General features: G+C 35.4%; 1 protein-coding gene across 2 annotated transcripts in view; it reads right to left on the bottom strand.

The window, feature by feature from the left end:
• The window catches only part of ccdc146.L (coiled-coil domain containing 146 L homeolog), a 60,453-nt gene that overhangs the window by 13,597 nt on the left and 26,009 nt on the right, over positions 1 to 20,847 (bottom strand). For both annotated transcript variants that reach the window (XM_018252683.2, XM_018252682.2), the window contains exons 5-13: positions 18,202 to 18,259; positions 15,049 to 15,225; positions 13,507 to 13,580; positions 10,528 to 10,755; positions 9,068 to 9,254; positions 7,338 to 7,430; positions 5,209 to 5,379; positions 3,080 to 3,168; positions 2,830 to 2,994 (exon numbers count right to left, since the gene is read on the bottom strand). In XM_018252683.2, the coding sequence (XP_018108172.1) occupies positions 2,830 to 2,994; positions 3,080 to 3,168; positions 5,209 to 5,379; positions 7,338 to 7,430; positions 9,068 to 9,254; positions 10,528 to 10,755; positions 13,507 to 13,580; positions 15,049 to 15,225; positions 18,202 to 18,259 (1,242 nt within the window). The remainder of the gene's footprint in view (positions 1 to 2,829; positions 2,995 to 3,079; positions 3,169 to 5,208; positions 5,380 to 7,337; positions 7,431 to 9,067; positions 9,255 to 10,527; positions 10,756 to 13,506; positions 13,581 to 15,048; positions 15,226 to 18,201; positions 18,260 to 20,847) is intronic.

Raw genomic sequence — 20,847 nt, 5'->3', positions numbered from 1 at the left:
AATCTGGGATGCCTTTAAAGCACAAAGCAGAGGGGTCCTTATTGTGAATTGGTCTGTTTGATATTGAAAAACCTGCCACCCTGTTGGAGGCCTTATATTTAGATTCAATTGAAGGTCCTAAAAAAGCATTATATAGAACATATAAAGACTGGAAAGCCTTAAAGTGATCCTTACACTAAAAAATAATTCTTCAAAATATTAATGTACATTAAAAGTTACCTATAGCTTATGTTGATCGTTTTTCATTGATAGGTCTGTTTTTGTAATTTATTGTTACTTGAAGTTCCTAAACCTGACTTTTGTCAACCTGACGGTCCCTTCTTAACCTGTCAGTTAAAATTTCTAATGCTAACAGACTAATGAAGCTCAAGTATGGCAGCCTCCTCACAGAGCAACAAATGTAAAAGCATCTGCAAATACTTTTATGGCAAAATTATACACAGCATTCAAACACAATGTTATGATAGATGTAAAAAAAAGGTTTAATTTCTGTTGTCAGTATCTCTTTAATACCAGTACTTGCAGCCACATATAAAGCATGGGACCAAGTTAAAAGGGGGCTGGACCTTGATTTTGCCAGTATCTCACCAGAAACTCCACTTTGGTTCAATAACCAACTCAATCAATTCTAAAATGTACCCAACAACAAGATCTGGGATGACGTAGGGGTAAAATGAATTAAGCATATACTGCATGAAAGTACTATATTCATCAGAGCACAAATAGTTGCCCAAGAAAACTTAGGTAACATCCCCTTGTACACCTATTTCATTCCTTTAATGCACAGTTTCAGAATTAGCCACAGATTATACAAAATACTCTTAGATCATTCTAAGAAAAAGCTGATAACCCATATTTATTCTGTTGTGATATGTGACATATATGACCCACTACCATGAGTGAAGCTCAAGTGGGCTTCTGACATTCAATCTATGGAAGACAATGACAGGGGGAAGTGTCTGACACTATGCAACAGCCACTTGTTAGCTCTAGAGATAGACTTATACACTATAAGATATTACATCAGATGTAACTCATACCATTGAACTCTATCGGAAGAGTACACTTGCCTTTCCCAACTGCTTGAGATGTAACATGCAGGAAGGCATCTTTATTCATTTGCTATATGCCACTACTTCCAGAAATTCTGCACTAAAATGACAAATTCATGACAGAAGAACTGGATCTTCTGTAGATACTGGACCCTAAAGTCTGTAGCACCACTCAACAGCACCAGAGAACTCCTGAGACTGTTGTTATTCTATGGAAAAAAAACAGTGGCAATGCCTCCACCAACACTCTCCTACTAGAAACAGCTGGTCAACTCACAACTGGAACGTTATTAATTGACATACTTAATAAGGGGTGTGCCTGATAAATCTGATAATGTTTTGGGGTCCCTGGCTTTCAACCCCCGCAACAATCTCTGATTTGTGCTGGGTATCACTGTGCAAGATTTATCTGCCATATCTTTGTCTGCCTTTTAACTGTTTAAACTGTTAAACTGAATTAATAAAAATGAACCTTTTAATAAAATGAAGATCATTAATGTTTGTAAGGACAAATGGGTTTCTTTTTTGTAAACCTTATGGGTTGTGAACTGAAGCTAGGTTCAATACTATTTATCAATGACTTTACTAAATACATTTTCTTCTATAATAGATATAATATATACAATGGTAGTAAATATTAGGCACTGCACTAACATTAAACTTATTTTATTATTATTATTAACATGTATTTATATAGCCACAAAGTCACAAAGATAAGAAAGAAGTATCTAAATCTGTACTGTGTTTCACAAATTTACCAGGATTTAAAAATATGTAATGATTTACAAAAATGGGTAACTCATTTGCTGAAAATAAAGTCATATAACGTTTTAAATCAATCTCCTGCTTTTTACACAGAATAGTCTTTAAAAACTTGAAACCATTCTTATTCTTCTCTCAGTTTTAAAGTTAAGGTAATATCACTGTGAGTGGAACCTCAATAGTGATATTGTGCAGCTGATTTAAAAAGGCTTGAGCTGAAGTGTGACCTGTGTGCGACAGGCAGTTTTCCTTAAACAATCAATGAAGATGACAAGTAAAATACAGGTATAGGATCTATTTTCTGGAATGTTTGGAAAACTGGTGGTTTTCCTTATAAGGTTTTTTTTTTATACTGGGGATCACCATAAGTCTACCAAAAAAATTATTTAACTTTAAAATAAACCCAATAGGATTATTTTGCCACCAATATGTATTTATGTAGCTTAGTTATGATAAAGTGCAAGGTACAGTTTTATTATTATAGAGACAAATGAAATAGTTTTAAAAATTAGAAATATTTGCTTACAATGGAGTCTATATGAAATGACCTTCCTGTAATTCAGAGTGTTCTGAAGTAACACATAAAAGTAAAAATAAATAAAGCACAATTCATAGAAGAACTAAGCCATTATCTTCCATGTGTAGACGTGTGTATATGTAGTATACTAAAGTTAGACCTGTCTACCCGCAGCGCCCATCTTCACATGTAGATAAATATCAGCAAATCCCACTTAATAGGTTATAATATCTAGTAGAAAGCCTTCCCAAGGGAGTAGAGGTTTTTACAACAAAGGGAGGACCACCTTCAGAATGAAATGTTGGATATTCTTGATAAAAGATGTTCTTTTATCACTGTTCTTCTATACTGTTTGTAAAAAGAATAGTATTTGGGATAGTTGGTTGCAGATTAGGGAAACCAACATGTTTTATGTGACTCCATATATCTGTAAATGTTACAGTACCATATAACTGGCTTCATGTTTATACATTACATATGAGTTACATTGTCACTAACCTGTCTTTGTTTACTACATTGTTTCTGAGTATCTCCATTTCATTTGCAATAATTTTTATTTTTTCTCGTAGTTCCGAGGCTCGTTGCATAGCGGTCTGAATCAGACTTACACACTTATTTCTCTCATTCCGAATGATGTCATACATTTTGGCAAATTCTTTAAGCCTGTAAAAATTAAAAACGATTCCACTATAATTGTATTTTTTTCAAACTTTTGTTCATTCCAACATAGTGTCTCCATGTGCTCTACCTTTTTTGGACATCCTGATTTTTCTTTTTGTGTTCTCCAATGATCAGATGCCTTCCTTTAACTTCTTGCAGAACTTGCTGATATCTTTGCTGTTCAGAAGAATAACAATTTACATACATGAGAAGTAATTGAATTTCACTAATACAGATATGGTTGTATAATTATTGCCTGGTTGTACTGGACTATTATTTCATATTTCTCTATTTTACTGAATTGTATTATGTGTATGTAAAGATGTTGCAAGAAGTAAACATGCACAATTGCTGGCCACTGCCATTTAATTTGGGGCTTTTTGCCTAAAGCAATTTCTAGTGGCCCAGGAGGCAGGAACATAATGGCCAAAATTGTCACTCAATGTCTTCTATGGCCATAGCTTGTAACCACTTGTTTGCCATTTCTAGCCTCTAGCAGCATTCTGCAATAACAGTGGGTGCTAAGCAATGTGGTAGGCCATACACCCAAAACTTATGTCTGTGCCACAGCCCTTCATTTTATTATAGTGTTATGCATATATAAATCTATATACTTTGGAAATGTCACAGGCTGATTTTGTTCAACCTAGTTCCATAATGCATACTGCGACTGAAAACTAGGTTTTCTTTTCCAGAACAAAGACCCTAACATCATGGCTCACAGCTACAAATATAGTGATAATCAGAGAGCAAATAAGCTGTAGGATACAGTGTATCACCATACAATACTCATGGGTAACACCAATATGTCCTTTAACTACAGGAATTTGAAGGCTGTGAAGAGGGTCAGAAATATTCCCAAGTAATTGAAGGCTGAGAAAAAAATGTACTGTTCTACATCAATGTTTTGCAGATATATTCTAGTAATCCAGCATACTTGTCTTTTTGTTGGTTTAGATATAATGTGTGATGCTATGGTTAAATAGGATGGAGATTTAATTTGCAATGGGAATATTGTTAAATTTATACTAAATATCTTAAAAGGTTCAATAAATCCTGGTCTGGTGTACTCTTCAATCTGGTGTACTACTGCTCTTATCTTTGTGCCGGGTTTTGTGTTAACGATTACTGCTTATCAGTGTTGCCCATAACCAATCAAATATTTGTGCTACAGGTATAGGTGTAATTTCTGCAAAAAAGGACAGGTACTTTCACAATGATATAATCTGTGTGGGATCCAGTTCTCTGATAATGTTTTAACACATATAAATATCTCCGTTCACACATAACCTATTTTTAAGATAAAAAAAATATTTCACACTTTTCTTGAGAATACTGAAATGTGAACTATGTATTTTCTGAGTATTTCATTCCAGTGAAAGCTATATGTGGCTAACAGAACATGCAAATGTTTGAGAAATTATGACATACCCCACAGAGGAGAGTAACCACTTCCACAATGTATGTTGCCAGTACTGGGAAACAGGCCTAAAGCAGCCTAACAACTTTAATTGTTTTAATGTGTTTGGACATTTTTTCAGAAACATGTTGTAATGATTCATGAATAGGCTAAGAAACCTGAACCTGGAATTTGTTTTATTTTTACCAGTTTTACAATGATTGCAAAACTTTTATTTTTACTATTGTATATATTCCTCTCTGTTAATGGACTCGGCTCTATAACATTTGTAGTATTCATGTTACTATTTTAGGGAAGGAGACTGTACACTGTTTAGAGACTCTGTAGGTTTTGTCATTTTTTTTAAAGGAGTAGTTCACCTTTAAGTTTAGTTAACTTTTAGTACCTTATAGAATATCCTATTCCTAGCAACTATGCAATTGGTCTTCAAATGATTCCACAAACAAAATAGTATTTCTCTGTGAGGCTACAATTAAATTTTTTTGATTGTTACTATTTATTATTTATTTTCCTATTCAGGCCTTCCCTATTCATATTAAGCCACTGTCTGGTTAACAGGGTAGAGGAGATCCTAGTAACCAGATAGCTGCTGAAATACCATACTGAAGAACTGCTGAACAAAAAGCTGAAAAACCATAAAAAATGAAGACCAAGAATATCTTTGTCTACATTATAACAACAGTTAATTAAAATGTGAACTACCCCTTTAACCTGTTCAGATTGATTTGTGAATTAAAAGCTATGTTAAGACAATTAACATGTTATTCTAAATATGAATGATTTGGAATAGTAGTCACCTTCGCTTTGATCAAATCCCTTGATTTCTGCTCTCTCTCCTCGGCTTTAATTTGAACTAAACGTGTTAGATTGACCAGCTCTTCCCTACGTTCACTTTGCTCCTTTACAAGTTGCTCTTCTTCTGCAATGCACTGCTCAAGAGTATGGGCCTCTAGCTCGGTCAGAGTTTGCTAGGTTGAAAAGAGAAATAAGAATGATTAGCAACAGCAAATATCTTTTTCATGTATTTATGTATGTTTATGGTATGTGTTTTATATAGCTTCTTGCAATAGCTTCTCATGGAGCACCTGGAACAGAGTCAAAATCAGCAGGTCTTATATTAAATATCAATGGTTCAATAATGTACTTAAACATTAAAATATTCTGCACAACTTGCTCCAATGTTAGGGATGCACCTAATCCAGTATTCGGTTCGGGATTTGCCCAGGATTCGTCCTTTGGCCGAATTCTCGTGCCTGACTGAACCAAAGCTGAATTCTTATTTGCATATGTAAATTAGGGGCAGGAATAGAAATCACATACCTTTTTGACACAAAACAATAAAGTACAAAATAGTTTTTTTCACTTTTTCCCTTCCCTAATTTGCAAATTAGAATTTAGATTCGGTTCAGTATTCAACCAAATCTTTCATGAAGGATTTGGGGATTTAGCTGAATCCCAAATAGTGGATTCCCTGTGTACTTTGTGCATCTCAGTATCCATTTGCAATATTTTTAACTGGTGAGCATAGAGTGCTGTACTAACAGTTAACTTATAGGTGAACCATCCCTTTAAGAGTACATAGCACTACAAAGCAGTAAACTGCTTATCTTACATGACCATTCTTATCTTATCTTACATGACCATTCCAACGAATCCTCTTGCCATAGCTACAAAAACATTTGAATTACGGTAAATCCGCTTCTTGCTCCAGGATATTTTTCTTTATTTTAAATCACAAGATTCCTGCATCTCAATTTGCTTCAGTGGACTGATCCTTACCCTATCACAATTCAAGGGGGCACTGCTATGTGGTAAAGTAGTGGTACAAGAAAGACACTGTTGGAAATTGCTCTAAACAAATCCACATTTGACTGAATTTTAAAAGAAATTTATCTTACTATTTATAATCCATATTTACCTGCATGTTACAAGTTTATTTCATAGTTTCCTCCCTATATTACATTTATGTACATATGTTCTGTGATGAGAACCAAATTTCTAGACATTATTTACGTTTTGTTAAGTGTGCACTGGGGAGACTGCTGGAGCTCAGCATGGGGTCAATATATTTTGACCCAACAGTACTTTTGTTTTATAATTTGCAACAGAAACTGAACAAGATTTACTTGCAGTACTTGGTCTAATCTATTGTTCGTTTACTTCTCACTACCCTGCTCCATATATAATTGATGAAAACAGACCTATACTGTACAATGAAAGCAGGATGATATTGACGATAAACCTTAGAAACATATAGATCATGTCTCATTGGGGAAAGAGCGTGACCTTCTGAGCCTTAAGCTTCATTAATGTATGCTCCATCTTTACCCCAAAGTATAATGGATTTGGTGTAATGAAGGAGTATTAGGTAGTTATTAAGAACTATCTGATAACTACTAAAAGGAGCCAGTAGAAGGTGGCTAAGTATAATAAGTATAGTTACCATGAAGTCATTTTTTTTGACTATTGATAAATTGCCTACATTAACTTTTTAAGAGACGTACCTATTCAGCTTGCTGATGAAGTTTGAAAAACTATTTAAGTAAGGATTGTCTGTTTACACTAGTCTGCATTTTCATTTGGCTGCACCATTAAAATGTATATTAAATTTTACTAATATTGTGCACTCTGGTGTCCTTTGGATGAAAACCCTGTGGCTCAAAATGGGTATTAAAGGAGCAATAAAGTCCTTGTTACGGTTTGGGCTGAACATGTGCCAATTGTTTCAACCACCAAATGTATGATTTTTTATTTGAGTTTTACAGAGCAGGGAAAATTAATTACCAAACAATCCCTCAACCTAACGGATTCCTGCTAACAAAACAGGCAGGGGGTTGTATAATTGTAAGCTAACATAATGTATGTAGTGACCTGATACTGAAGATGTCAATAAAACAGTCACTGTGAAAAAAAGATGGAAACCAACCTGTTGAGCAAACTGTCTTCTTATTACTTCAACTTCCTTTCGTAGCTCTTTTCTCTTTTCAATAAGTGCATCAGCTTTGGGAAAACAGTCAACCTAGCGTAAAAAATACACGTGAGTTTATCCCAGTCCAGCTTGTTTGCCATTTCAATATGTATAAACAATGGGTTATGTAGGCCATCACTGAAGATGCTGCTGTAGTAACCTAAAATATATTGTACATCTCTGAAAGAGTACTGACACAGATTTCCCACTAGCAACCACAAAATCACAAAAAAAGGTTAATTTGGCTTTGGGTTTAAGCCCATTTGCAATTAGGTATGTATCTTAACTCTCTCAGACCCCAATAACTTCCTTGCAAAGAAGTCTAATGAGCAGACTTTATTTTCCTTCTGCGAGAGGGCACATATCATTTGTGCTGTACACTGAATTTTTTTCCACAGTATTATTTCTAGTTTTTCTTATGATTCCGGTAATGGCAAAGGGACAAATCCACATTGCGTTGCACGTGTTTTGCATTTGTGTTAATAGAAAACTACCCCGAACAATGTAGGTCTCTATAAAAATATATTGCATAAAACCGCTCATATGTAAAATCCTGCTTCATCTTAATAAACTATTTTCATAATAATATACTTTTTAGTAATATGTGCCATTGGGTAATTCTATATAAAAAAAATATATCAACAGAGTTCCAACTCAAGAATATAGGTGCATAATAATCAATTGGAGAGAAGCAAGCACTGATAAGCAGGATGTAAACAGATGTCCAAAAAAGGCGTGTGTGTAATGAGGTTACTAGGGCTGAAGACAGTTTAAGATCAATAGAAGAGCAAAGAGATACATTTGGAGAGTACTTGAAGACGAGGCTTGAAATGTAAGTTGGAGCATTGGTACTGACAGCTTTATAGGTTTTATAGAGGAGTTTACATTGTATGCAAGATTGTATTGATTAAATAAGCCATAGTGCTTTTCTTTTCATAATATAAGATGCTGTGGCAGGTAGATAAGTGGGGGTTTGACTGCTGCTGTGACGGAATAACAGCAACAGTCAAAATGCCCATCTGTGTACTGTAGGCTTAACAGTGAGCAAACTCTGGGAGGTTGCACACCTGAGGCACATTTCTCAACTCTCCTCATTGGTGCAGCACCCCTCATGGTAATTCAGGTGCTAGGAGGTGGTCAGATGCTGTGGTGGTGGGCACAAATATGTAAAAGTGTATGGAATGGTGTTGACTTGCACCTGCAGCTGAGGTTAGTAGCAGATGTAAATCATCAGGAAGCTTGAGCAGAGGCACAGAGCCAAGATGCTAACAGGCAATGCATGAAGACTGCAGTTGGGCCTGGGAAGGTCAAAGCGCAGTTTAAAAAAAGTCTCAATAACTGAGCACTGCACAAATGGCTTGAGAGCAGAACATGGACTGGTAGTGTCTAATGCTCTGTCCAGAGAAGGATATGTGGCAAAAGATCTGAAATCATGACAGTTTTGCAAGTTATATAGCAAGATTGATGGTTTCTCACGGTTTACGAATTACTACACTTGCAATTATTGTGTAGTATTGCACATTTGTGAGTTACAAACATGTGCAATAACCTCAGGTTCCCTTTGCCGAAACAGGAAATAATCCACCAGACCTGGGCTATTATTTTTTTAATATACTGCAACTTGGGTAGTGTTTAACATAGGAAACTTCCAGAGAGAAACTAAATGATAAAAATAAATCAATCCATACCTCTGCTTTGATTTTTTCATGCAAATTCTGGGTATGTGCTATAGCATCACAGGCTGACTTTAAATGTAACTCCATTTTCTTAGTGTTTCTCAGATCTCTCTCTTTTTCTCTGGTTTTACGGGTAAGTGCATCATGCTGTGTCTGCTTATCTATCATCGCATGGCGCAAACTGAGATCCATAGCAGCCCTTCAAATAAAATATGAAAAATATTTATACATATATAAAATGAGTCTACGTCTTAAAAGCCACTGATAACTCTAAATAAATGCCCATACTAGATTTTTGAAATAAAGTCCCCTGTTGATTTAACACAGTATAGGACTGACACTGCTCTTCATGGTTGGTTTTGTGCTTAACAGAGCTCACCTGTTAGAGGAAGCATTACTAGGGCTCTTTTATCAACACTGGCCAGAGAGAGAAAGTTCTGCAGAATTCTAGATAAATCTTTACATACAATCAATACAGTACAGTTAGCAAGTTCTGACAGAATAGGAAGACCCTCACACCCAATTGAGCTGAGTATCTCAGCAAAATGATTTCTTATCTGCTCAACTGGTTGTTAACTAAAAAAATTGTTTAGTAAACTGTCTCCAGAGACAAGTGTGAGATTTTACCAATAATCCTGGAAAAGGGACTTCACACCTATCCTACACTCAGAATCCAAGGTCTGAACAACCCAGTGCATCTAAACAAATTGCTGGTAATCCAGTGACACTTGAGGTAGGAAGTGGCTCAGAAGGCTAATTAAAGGTGTATAGATACAATATTATATGAATTATGAATGGGATTTCTATAATTAATATAGTGCTGAAATATTTACAGAACACTATACAGAAAGTGTTTATAATTTACAACTGTTGTTCCTGCCTCACTAGAGCTTACAGTGTAAGGTTCTCCAACACTTGTCTGTTATACACACAAGATAGATTGATTCCAATGGACAAAAAGTTATTTATAGTGGTTTTTAAACAAACCTGTTACAAACTTGCTGTGTAATTGTGTTTAGCTTATATTTGATGGTTAAATCACTTTCTTGCTATGTTACAGAAAATGCTCAATATTTGTAGCCAGTTCTGAGCCAAAGTGAATAAACTACCATAATCTTCCTGTCTTTTGTAGGTGCAAAATGTTATATATAAAACTTATGCAAAAGACCACTACTTTACAAATACTCATGCATATTGTTACAAGTACTTATTGGTAGTAATAAGTAGTGATGCACCAAATCCAGCATTCGGTTTTTTTCATCTGGATTCAGATTCTGCTGAAACAAAAAAAATCAAGTGACTTTTTGTCACACAAACAAGTCAAGATTTTTTTTGGCTGCACAGTTCTCTTTCCTACACATTTTCCCTAAGTTACATATGCAAATTAGGGTTCCGACTCATCCAAATCTTTCATAAAGGATTCGGCGAATCCTAAAATATGAATGTTACAAGCTGATGTTCTGGATATTAACCTTTCTCCCAGTGCTACAGCTTCATTTTCTTTGGCTAACTCCAGTAACTTTGTTAGATGATTACATTCCTGTTCCTTTGCTTCGAGCCAAGTTCGCTTCCCCTCCAACTCCTTCATGACTTCTTCCTTCTCTTCCAGTGTCAGTCTGGCTTTGTGCTCCATCTGCTTGAGGTTGTCATTTAACACCTGACACTCTTTCTCCAGCATATTCTTTCTCTTCTGTGCTTCCCTGAAGTAAAGAAAATGTTATACAGTGCATATATATATATATATATATATATATATATATATATATATATATATATATATATATATATATATATATATATATATATATATATATATATATATATATATATATATAGGATGCTGGTAGATATTCCTTTTGAAGAAATGTGCACTAGAAATATCTTGGCAGTTTCTCAAACATATTTTGGACAGTTAATCTCCATCTTTGACAGGGTAGTATTCTTTAAACTCTAACATTTGCTTGCAAATCTGGTGCAGCTTGTGTGCACCTGAATCTCATACATGGCAGTAGCTGCTACTTCCTTACAAAATCAAAACTGCTGCAAAGTAAGATTGCAAGCCAGGTGGGTGAATGGTAAACTTCAGCCCACATGCACCCATAAGAGTTGTGTGGAAGTCGGCCTGAAAACAACCCAACCTGCGGGTAAACCTGCAAGTCTCACAGTCTTCAAGCTGGCCCGCACATCACTAGTCCATATGCATTTAATTTTAATTACTTTGCTATTTCTGAGTTTTTTATTTGCCTTATTTTTACAGCTGCAGCAGCACCCCAAAAAAGTTTACTTAAAAGTGCTTCAGAAATTTCGGCTGCAGCACAGCAGTGAAATGCAGGTAGAAAATGTACTTTGTTGTGCTTAGAAGTTCAGGAGGCAGTAGAATTATTATTTTTTAAAAAATGACCAGCACCTAAGATGTCAGGTCCTGGGGACAGTATAGCAGACATTCATAAATAATTGACAGTATGTCTTTGCTAAAAATATTTTCAGTTTTCCCAGCATGTTAGGTGCTTGAGAATGCTTGTGTTTTAAATGGCCTACAAAGAAGCCAGAAGAGAAGTATGGTCTGACATCAATGGGAGTGTGGTCAGCCAAATCGTACTGTGAATGTAACTGTCCATGTTACGGAAAATTCCAGAGCCTGTACAGACAAATACCATAGTAATGTGCCAACATCCTCCTGAATTAAACCCAGTTCTGCAGGTAGTGCTATAATGTAATCAGTGCAGTCTTGCTTTTTTTGAGTTTTGTCTTTATAAAAGGGAAATGTATGGCAACCAAAGCCTTGCGATCAAGGAAAACCAAAGTATGTCAAGGTTATCTGGGCTGATAAAATGTGCAATTCATGGACAGTATTTATTTTGGAGGGATTTTCCTTCTGGGTCAAATGAACCCAAAATCCAAAATTATTGTGATGTATATTTGAAAATGATTGTACAGAACTTGCATATTGTTCTCTTTACTGCCCAGAAAAATTTAAAAAAAAAGTTGAGTCTGCACAAGCATTTCTGAAACAAATAAAATTAACTATACTGCTAAAATGCATCCCATGGTAGGTAACGCCCATACACTTCAACATTCAAGCCAATATTCATATTAAAGCAGATGTGGAAAATGTTTTAGCAGCAATAATGTAAAAAGTTAGCTCTTTCTTGTAACGTCAATTCTTCAATGCAAACCCTTTTTTTTGTTAGTACAATAATGGAATCTATCATTCAAAAGCCCTTCAAACAGCTCCAAAATACAGCAATGCCATTTCCATTGTTTTTCCTTTAATGGATATATAATTAATTTACAAGTTACTTCAAAATACAGAAAAAAGGCTTATCTGGTAAAAGATCTCAGCTATCCTGGAAAATATACCCCATACCTCTATATTAAAAATATTATACATATTTGACCCTCAAAGAGTTTAATCCCTAAGCACACAGGAGCATAAAAATGCATAGTGTAGAGGTTCTGCACCAAAAGTTGCTCTGTGTGTGATAATGGGCTGACCCTATGCTTGTCAGCATACACACATTCAGAGAGAGGAAGGAAGGGGATTTGCAACCCATGTGCCATTAGCCTAAGTGTGGTAAACCAAATAAAACCAATGGAATTTCAATCTCCTCATTGTTTATCTGCTCCAGGCGATAAAGAAAATGCAACACCTTGAGGAAGTGAGAGCACAAAGCAGAAAGCCTGTGTGAAGTCTTGTAGGATTGGCAGCTGGGGTGCTTTGTGTGTTTACCAAGCAAAAGTCTGACTGGCAGTAAATCAGGTTTGACTGGATCTACATGTAAAGATTATCAAAACTCATAAGGATAAAAGTCAGTAAGTAAGTAAGTAGTGTACCAAAATATTCTAAATTAACATTAATAGTTGTATCTTTTTATACAGGAAAAATAAAATACACATCATGCTAAAAAATCACTCTACCATCATTATTTAAGCTGAGATGACCTCCTTATTATTGGCTTTATTTATTACTTAAGAAAATGAGGGTAATTTACTAAAATCCAAATTTATCTCATTTTTTAAATAAAAAAACAATGACCAAACTCGAATACCCAATTTGATCTTGTTTATTATTATTATAACTGATTTAATTGGTTCAGTAAAAAACACAATAAAATCAAGCAAAAACCCGTGTATTTTTTTCAGAGTTTTTTCAGCCATTATCCTGAAAAGACAGATTTTTTCAGATTTTTGTCCGAATTTTCCAGATTTTTGCCTGAAAAGGTTGAATTTTTGGGCTAATTCCAGAGCAGACCACAGAAACTTTGAAATAGGATAAGGACCCTTGTCATTGACTTATACACAACCTCGGCAGATCTGAGAAAAATTAGAGTTTAAAAAAAAAAAAAAACGAAAAATTTGAGTTTTGCCCCAAAAAGACTGACTGGAATTTAGTAAATAACCCACAAAATGTTGCAAATATAAGAGGTTGTAAAGAAGAAATGAAACCATACACGATCCTGCGGTTTATCTTCTCAGTTTCTTTACCAATCTGCTGTGGAACATAGCTGAGCTGAACAAGTTCATGCTGGTAAGAAAAAAAAAACATATACAGAATTTAAAGTGCTATCCCCAGTTTAAATATGATCACAGCTGACTATACTAGTATATATATTTTTTAATTAATTCAATGCATTGGGACACAGGTGGAGAATAATACGATTAAGGTAAACTTATAAATGTATTATATTCCCGTGGCAAGCCTTCTGATGCTAGGCTTCTTAAAAAAAAATGTCACTCTGCATTAATGTATGTACTCCCCAGATGTTTTAAAATGTTTTTACCAGAGTGCGTGTCTACTAGCAAATGGCAATTTAAAATGAATCAGTCACAGTGTTATAATGGGGTTCTAGCCAGAATGCTGAACCAAAAATAGAACACATATTTGTGTTCAGCTTTAAAATCCACTCCTGTGAGGCCAAACCCATAGGTATAGAACTGCAGGTAAACTGCAGGTAACTCAGCATTCAGTAGCATACCAATACATAATGCAAAATTTGTTCACCAGTAAAAAGGTTCCTGACCTTGTTTTACTGCAGTGTTGGAGTGCCAGACCTAATGCTGCCTTGCTAGAAAATGGGAGTAAATAAAAATCAGGCCTTTAAATGAGTTGCTCACCTCTAAATGAACATTTATATATGATGTAGAGAGTGACATTCTGAGAAAATTTGCAGTTTTTTATTATTTGTGTTTTTTGTGAATTATTTAGCTTTTTATTCAGCAGCTCTCTAATTTGCCATTTCAGTAATCTGGTTGCTAGCATCCAAATTACCCTTGCAAACATGCATTGATTTGAATAAGAGACTGGGATATGAATAGGAAAGGGCCTGAATAGAAAGACAAGCAATAAAAAGTAGCAATAACAAAAATTTGTAGCCTTACAGAGCATTAGTCTTTTTAGATGGGGTCACTGAACCCCAATTGAAAGCTGGAAACGGTCAGAAGAAGAAAGCAAATCATTAAAAATTAAGAATTAAAAAGTTGCTTAGCATTCTATAACATACTAAAAGTTAACTCAAAGATGAAGCACCCAGTTAAGCTTTCAAATGGAGACCCCAGCATCCAAAAAAATATTGTTCTCCTTGTATTACTTATCTTTCTATTCAAGTCCTCTTCTGTTCATCTTCTAGTATTTTATTCAAACTACTCCCTAGTTGCTAGGACACATTGGACCCTTGCCACGAGGAATTTTGCTATTTTCATAATTTTCAATGTGCTAGTCTGTAATGGTGAAAGCTACCATTTACTCTTAAAAGGAGTAGTTAGTTTTTGGGCCAATACACACAGGTGTTTTTAGTGACTTGTGTTGTTCTATCCTGTAAAAAGCCACTTGAGCTTTACATACAAATTAGTAAGGTTCTATTTCTACCAGAATTGTTTTTAAATTGCAGAAATGATTCTATGGATACAGCTGGCCCATGAGGATGAGAAGTACAGAATGCATAATATATATATCATCCATAGAAATATTAAATAAAGACCCATTACAACATTACTTTAACAACTTCCTGTTGCTCTAATTTCTGGCCAATTTCTCTCTGCTCCTTATCCATTTGTCTTTGCTTTGTTTCTAAGTCTTCCTTTAGTGCTTTAATCTCCATCCTTCTCTGGGTATTTTCTTTTTGTAGGTCTTTTATGTTTTCTTGAAGAATCTTTATTCTTTTTTCATAATCCTTGAAAAGAAAAAAAGCTAATGATTAGCAAACAAATATCGAGTAATAAATGTCTCATTTTATCTTCAGCTTTCCAAACTAAGGGTAAGGGCACACCTGGAGATTCACGAGGAAACTTCGGGCTACTTCAGAAATCGAAGTGCCGCGAGTGCATTGCCACAGACGTTTTTTCATTGAAGCAGGCAGAAGAGTCGCCCCAAAAAAGAGGTGATCTTCCCCGAATCTTCAGGTGTGCCCTTACCCTAAGATTATAAAGTGGTGTTTGAAAGTTTGAGGACCCTTTCGTTATTTCTGAATAAACATGATTGAAAACGTGACATTTATGAGAAATGATCAAAAGTTACAAATGTGGATGTTTCAAAAGAATGAAAAACGTTGCTTGCAGTAACTGGTGTGCCCCCCATGGGCAGCAATAATGGCAATAGAATGTTTCTGTAACTATTGATCAGTCCTACACAATGGTTTGGAGGAATATTAGCCCATATATAATATTTAGAGTACCCCTGTAACCTTTCTTATCTCTTCAGAAAAACTGGTAAAACATATTTTTTTAATTAAAAAACACACACACACAAACACACACACACATCATTGCAATAAGTTTTAACCAAATGTGGTTATGGTAATTAATTTCAGTTTTCTATATATACGTCCCCCACCAAACCATAAAATCTATGCAGCCAGCAGACAAAGAATTGATGGGTTTCTTAGTATTGGGGCCTCAGTTAAGAATGACAGCATTGCCAGTTGAACATCAACTATTTAAGTCATGTGTTGTTGGACTTTATATAACTTTTTAAATATGCCTTTTTTTCCAGGGTTCCAATAGTTTATATTTCAACAGGAGTGCAAATTTTCAATGACAGAGTACAGTATGTGTAACATCCTTCAGATAAAGTATATTTAAAGCAAATTAGAGTATGTTTAACCTTTTCATTATGACTTTAGATAATTTAACAATATGCAATCTATGAAAAATACTACACTTGTGAAGAGCCAAAAAAAAGAGATTTACAAGGAGCAACCATCTGTTTGCCCTTTAATAAGTGTTGAGTTCAGAAAATGATCTTGAACTCCCAGTGTGGGCTTTCTGTTTTAACTGGATCCAAGGCAAACATCACCACAAATCCAATACACATCAGCAGACTAAAAACAGCTCTGGCTCAGCACAGGGGGATAACAATCTGTGGGCAGTTACACTGGTCAGTTACACATTCTAAAAAAAGGCATTGCACTGGTTCATTTTTTTAACAAGGGTACTCAAGCTATTCACCCACTTTCTGCCATCTTAATGATAATTTAGTAGTGGAAATCTAGTATTTTTGTAGTACAGACAGTAATTCATTTTACTATAGCAAAGTAACATAGTAACATAGTAAGTAATGTTGAAAAAAGACACAGGTCCATCAAGTTCAACCTTTTTTTTATTTTTTTTAGATCTGCCTAACTGCCAGTTGATCCAGAGGAAGGCAAAAAACCCATCTGAAGCCTCACCAATTTGCCTCAGAGGGGGGAAAAAATCCTTCCTGACTCCAAAATGGCAATCGGACTAGTCCCTGGATCGAAGTAAAAGTTTTTTTAATATATTTAACATTTTATCCATTTATCTGTGTTACACTAACTGACTCATGCTGTGGATTTTATCTTTGATTTATTCCAGCATATTTCAGTTGAGGAAACACACAAATAAATGATATAGATATATATACCTGTATATTTCTCCCTTGAGAAAGGAAGAGAGTAAGCACGAAACGTTTCCTGGTTGTCTGACCTAATACATTTAATTTTTCACTTTTGCAACAAAGAGGTACAGCAGCAGTATTTTTCTCTTGAATGTCTAGTAAAAGATCTGAAGACTTTATTTTAAGCAAATATAGGACAATCTGCTGCCTTACAAGTATCCTGCACTAGGTATTTAATCATAGGCTCCACATGTACAGTTTCCCTTTAATAACTTTATATATAAAAGACTACAATCTTTTTTCTATATCCTATACTCTCTATAGTCGGCTATATTTTCTGAGAGGATTTGGTATTATAGATTTAGTTCTTCCCTAGTGAATACATCATTCAAATCCTGTTCTTGATTCAAAAAATCCATTGATCAACAGTGCCTTTGCTTTTGCTGTCCCAAAAGTCACTAAAAGCTGATGTTCTAGACCAGCGGTATTCAGACTTTTTCCATTCAGACCCATCTTTGCAGTGAAACACATGGTCAGGTTCATGTCCGTAATGAGATTCAAATAGGCCCTTGCATTTCAAGTACAGAGAGGCCCAAACAGCTCTACACGGGCCCAATAAATAATTACAGTCAGCGACATCTTACAGCAATCTCTTTGGTGTTTACCAGAATTCCAGATTGCCAGTTCAGACCTAGATGGGACCCCTTTAACTGATAACTAGGTTCCAGCCTTATGAAAACATAGAGTAAAAGACACTATTCTGTACTTTAAGGGAGAACCACTACCCTGCATTATTCAATTAAACTCTGCAATAAAAATGTCACAAAAATTTGTCTTCAGCCAGTGTCAACCTCTGCCCCCTGAGATTTAACCCTTTGGGGACCCCTGTTATAGAGGTTGGTGGTCACAGAGGACCTTATTTTTTTAAGTGGTTTCTTTGTTGAAGTCAGTTTCCTTCACCTGCATTCAATTCTCATGGGATTGTCTGGATTCTCTCTTTTAGTCAGCTGTGTGCTTAGTGACACATATTTGGCATTTTTGACAACTGTTTTTCGTAAGATAATGCACAGCAGAAATATTTAAATTTGTTTTAGGGCTTCATAGCACCTCATTAAATAACCGCCTACTGTAATGGAAATATAAACTGCCTTAAATCTATTGTCATTGTGCATGCCCAGTGTGCGTACCTGTATAATGCAGTATTATCAGACTTTACACTTTAAAATAAAGACTTTTATAACAGAATAATGTAAACACATTTTATATATGATATAACATATTTTTGTCTTCTTACTCCAGCCTTTGGCATTCTGTCATATTCCCGCACCAAAAGTTTCTTCTCCTCTTGCAAGCTGTACAGGGAATAATAATAAGAAATTATAAAAAAAAAAAGAGATAAAGAACTTAACGAATGCATATTATGCCACCCTCTATGGAAGGGACAGGCACATTCTACATTCCAGATATTGCAGAGCTACAAATCTTTTTATAATGAATACAATTTTGCTTAATTAAAGAGAATGTAACTTTAGGCAACTGATAGTATATATGTGTTAAATTAGTTCTAAATATAAATGCAACTGAAAGCAGTATTTGCCTGTCCCTTTAACAGATTTGCTGTCAGATCCTCCAAATTACCCACCCCATACCTATGGTTTCCTATGGAAGTGTCTGTTTAACAGATTCCACTAGTAAATTAAGTCAACTGGTTTGCTATACTTGCAAAATGGTAATCATATATGCAAAATGTATCACGTACGGAACAGTAGCCACATTAAAAAATGGAAAGTCAGCACAATTCACGCACAAAACTTAAACCACACTGGCCAACATATCTATATCCTACATCACACCCCTTAACTACAACCTGTCTTAAGCAGGCAGAATTGCAGGGTTTCTGTTTGGAGAGGTGGAAGAAGGGTTAAGGTCTTGCCTAACAAGCAAAGTTGGCTATATGAGCTCATTTGTCAAGGTCACCAAACAAGTGGATCTGGGTCCAATTTGGCCACCAATGTTCTAGGCCAAAACGGTCCTTGATCATTGGAACAAGGACAAACAACCAGATCATCCAGAGACCTGTGTCGGATGAGGATCGCATCAATGGATGAAATCTGGTAAATTTTTAGAAAGATATTTGTTGGGCAGGACTGTCAGTGGGTGTCAACAATGAACTTGTGCCTGAAGAATCAAGCACACACTGCAATTTGAGTGGCAAAATTAACGCTATCCCGAATCTTCAGCACAATTCCATGTTATTTGCATCAAACTGCACATTTAAAGGGGTTGTTCACCTACAAGTTAACTTGTAGTACCGTATGATGTAGAGACAATTTTCAATTGGTTTTCATTTTTATTATTTGTGGCTTTTGATTTATTTAGCTTTTTATTCGCTGGCTCTCGTGGTTAGTAGGGTCCAAATTACCCTAGCAACCATGCATTGATTCAAATAGGAGACTAGAATATGAATAGGAGAGGGCCTTTATAGAAAGATGAGTAATTAAAAGTAGCTATAACAATAAATGTGTAGCTTTACAGTTAAAAAACTATTGAAAAATAAATAATGAAGACAAATTAACAAGTGGCTTAGCTTAGAATTAGACATTCTCTAACATACGAAAAGTTAATTTAAAGGTGAACCACCCCTTTTAAGTGTTCACATGTTTCTGCATTACCTGTAATTGCATCAGGAACATCTTCCCCTTGCAAATGCAATGATGTTGGAATTATGTGGAAGAAAAACTCTGTGTTTTGCGGGTAAAAAAAACCTGGTGATTGCATCTGAAATTGAACTTTGCAAGCTGCAGATCAGTAAGTAAATGATCCATATAGTAAGGCCGATTCTCAAGCATACATCTTATGACTGTGGAAATTAGGTGTAATGCAAATGACTTAAGGGTCATAGCCCAGGGGACATTTTATCCACATGCATATTTTAGCTAGTGTAGAAGCCAAACCTGCCATCTCCTTCCATTTGAAACACCTGAAAGGGCCAGACCTGCAACCAAAAATGCACTAGTATGGGTTTATGCAATACCCATTCAGGTAAAGGGGTAAAAGGGTTTAGCTGATTCTACGTCAGGGACACACCCTGTGTGCCATTTATACCTGGGTGCCAGATAGAATGCTTATTTTATACATATTAGATGGAGCTCTTTTGGTTTCAGGACATCTGAATCTGTAGTCTTTCCTTCATATGGGGCATATATAGTGAGGGGCAAAAGTTAAAACTTTAGCAAAAAATTTAAATTCAGCATCACATTGGCAATTATCTAAAGAGAGAGTACAACATGTTTTGGCATATTTACTTTGCATTGGTAAATATTGTCTTTGCACTAGTGAATATTTACCTTTTTTCGCTAGGTGAATTTTATACCTACTGTATGTGTCTGTTTTGTTTTGGAAAACTGATCAAGTATATAAAAAAATATTGGCACACACCTTTTTTTTTTGTTTACAGAATACAGCTCCACATACAAAATTATAAAATTATAAAATAGCATTTAACAGTTTGCACAGAAAGGGAGGAACTCATTAGTAATTTCCACATAAATATATAAAGGAAAAGCAGACATTTAAAGGAGAAGGAAAGCTACGGAGGCATTTTATTGCCAATAGATTAGCTGCAATAGTGCAAGCTAGAATGCTATATTTATTCTGTAGAATGTTTTACCATACCTGAGTAAAAAGCTCTAGAAACTCTCTGTTTGTTTAGGATAGGAGTTGCAGTATTAAAGTTGTGTGACATCACTTCCTGCCTGAGTCTCTCCCTGCTCTGGGCTCAGATTACAGTAGAGAAGGGAGGGGTGGGGGGGGAGGAGCAAACTGAGCATGCTCTTGCCCAGGGCAATGAGGTTTAAGCTGAAGGCAGGAAGTCTGATACAGAAGCCCATGTGTACACAATAGAAGGAAAGAAATGCTGTGTTTCTTTTGACAGGGGACT

This window comes from Xenopus laevis, chromosome 3L (genome assembly GCF_017654675.1).
Source record: "Xenopus laevis strain J_2021 chromosome 3L, Xenopus_laevis_v10.1, whole genome shotgun sequence".
Taxonomy (NCBI): Eukaryota; Metazoa; Chordata; class Amphibia; order Anura; family Pipidae; genus Xenopus; species Xenopus laevis.
This window is presented reverse-complemented; position numbering and strand designations above follow the sequence as displayed.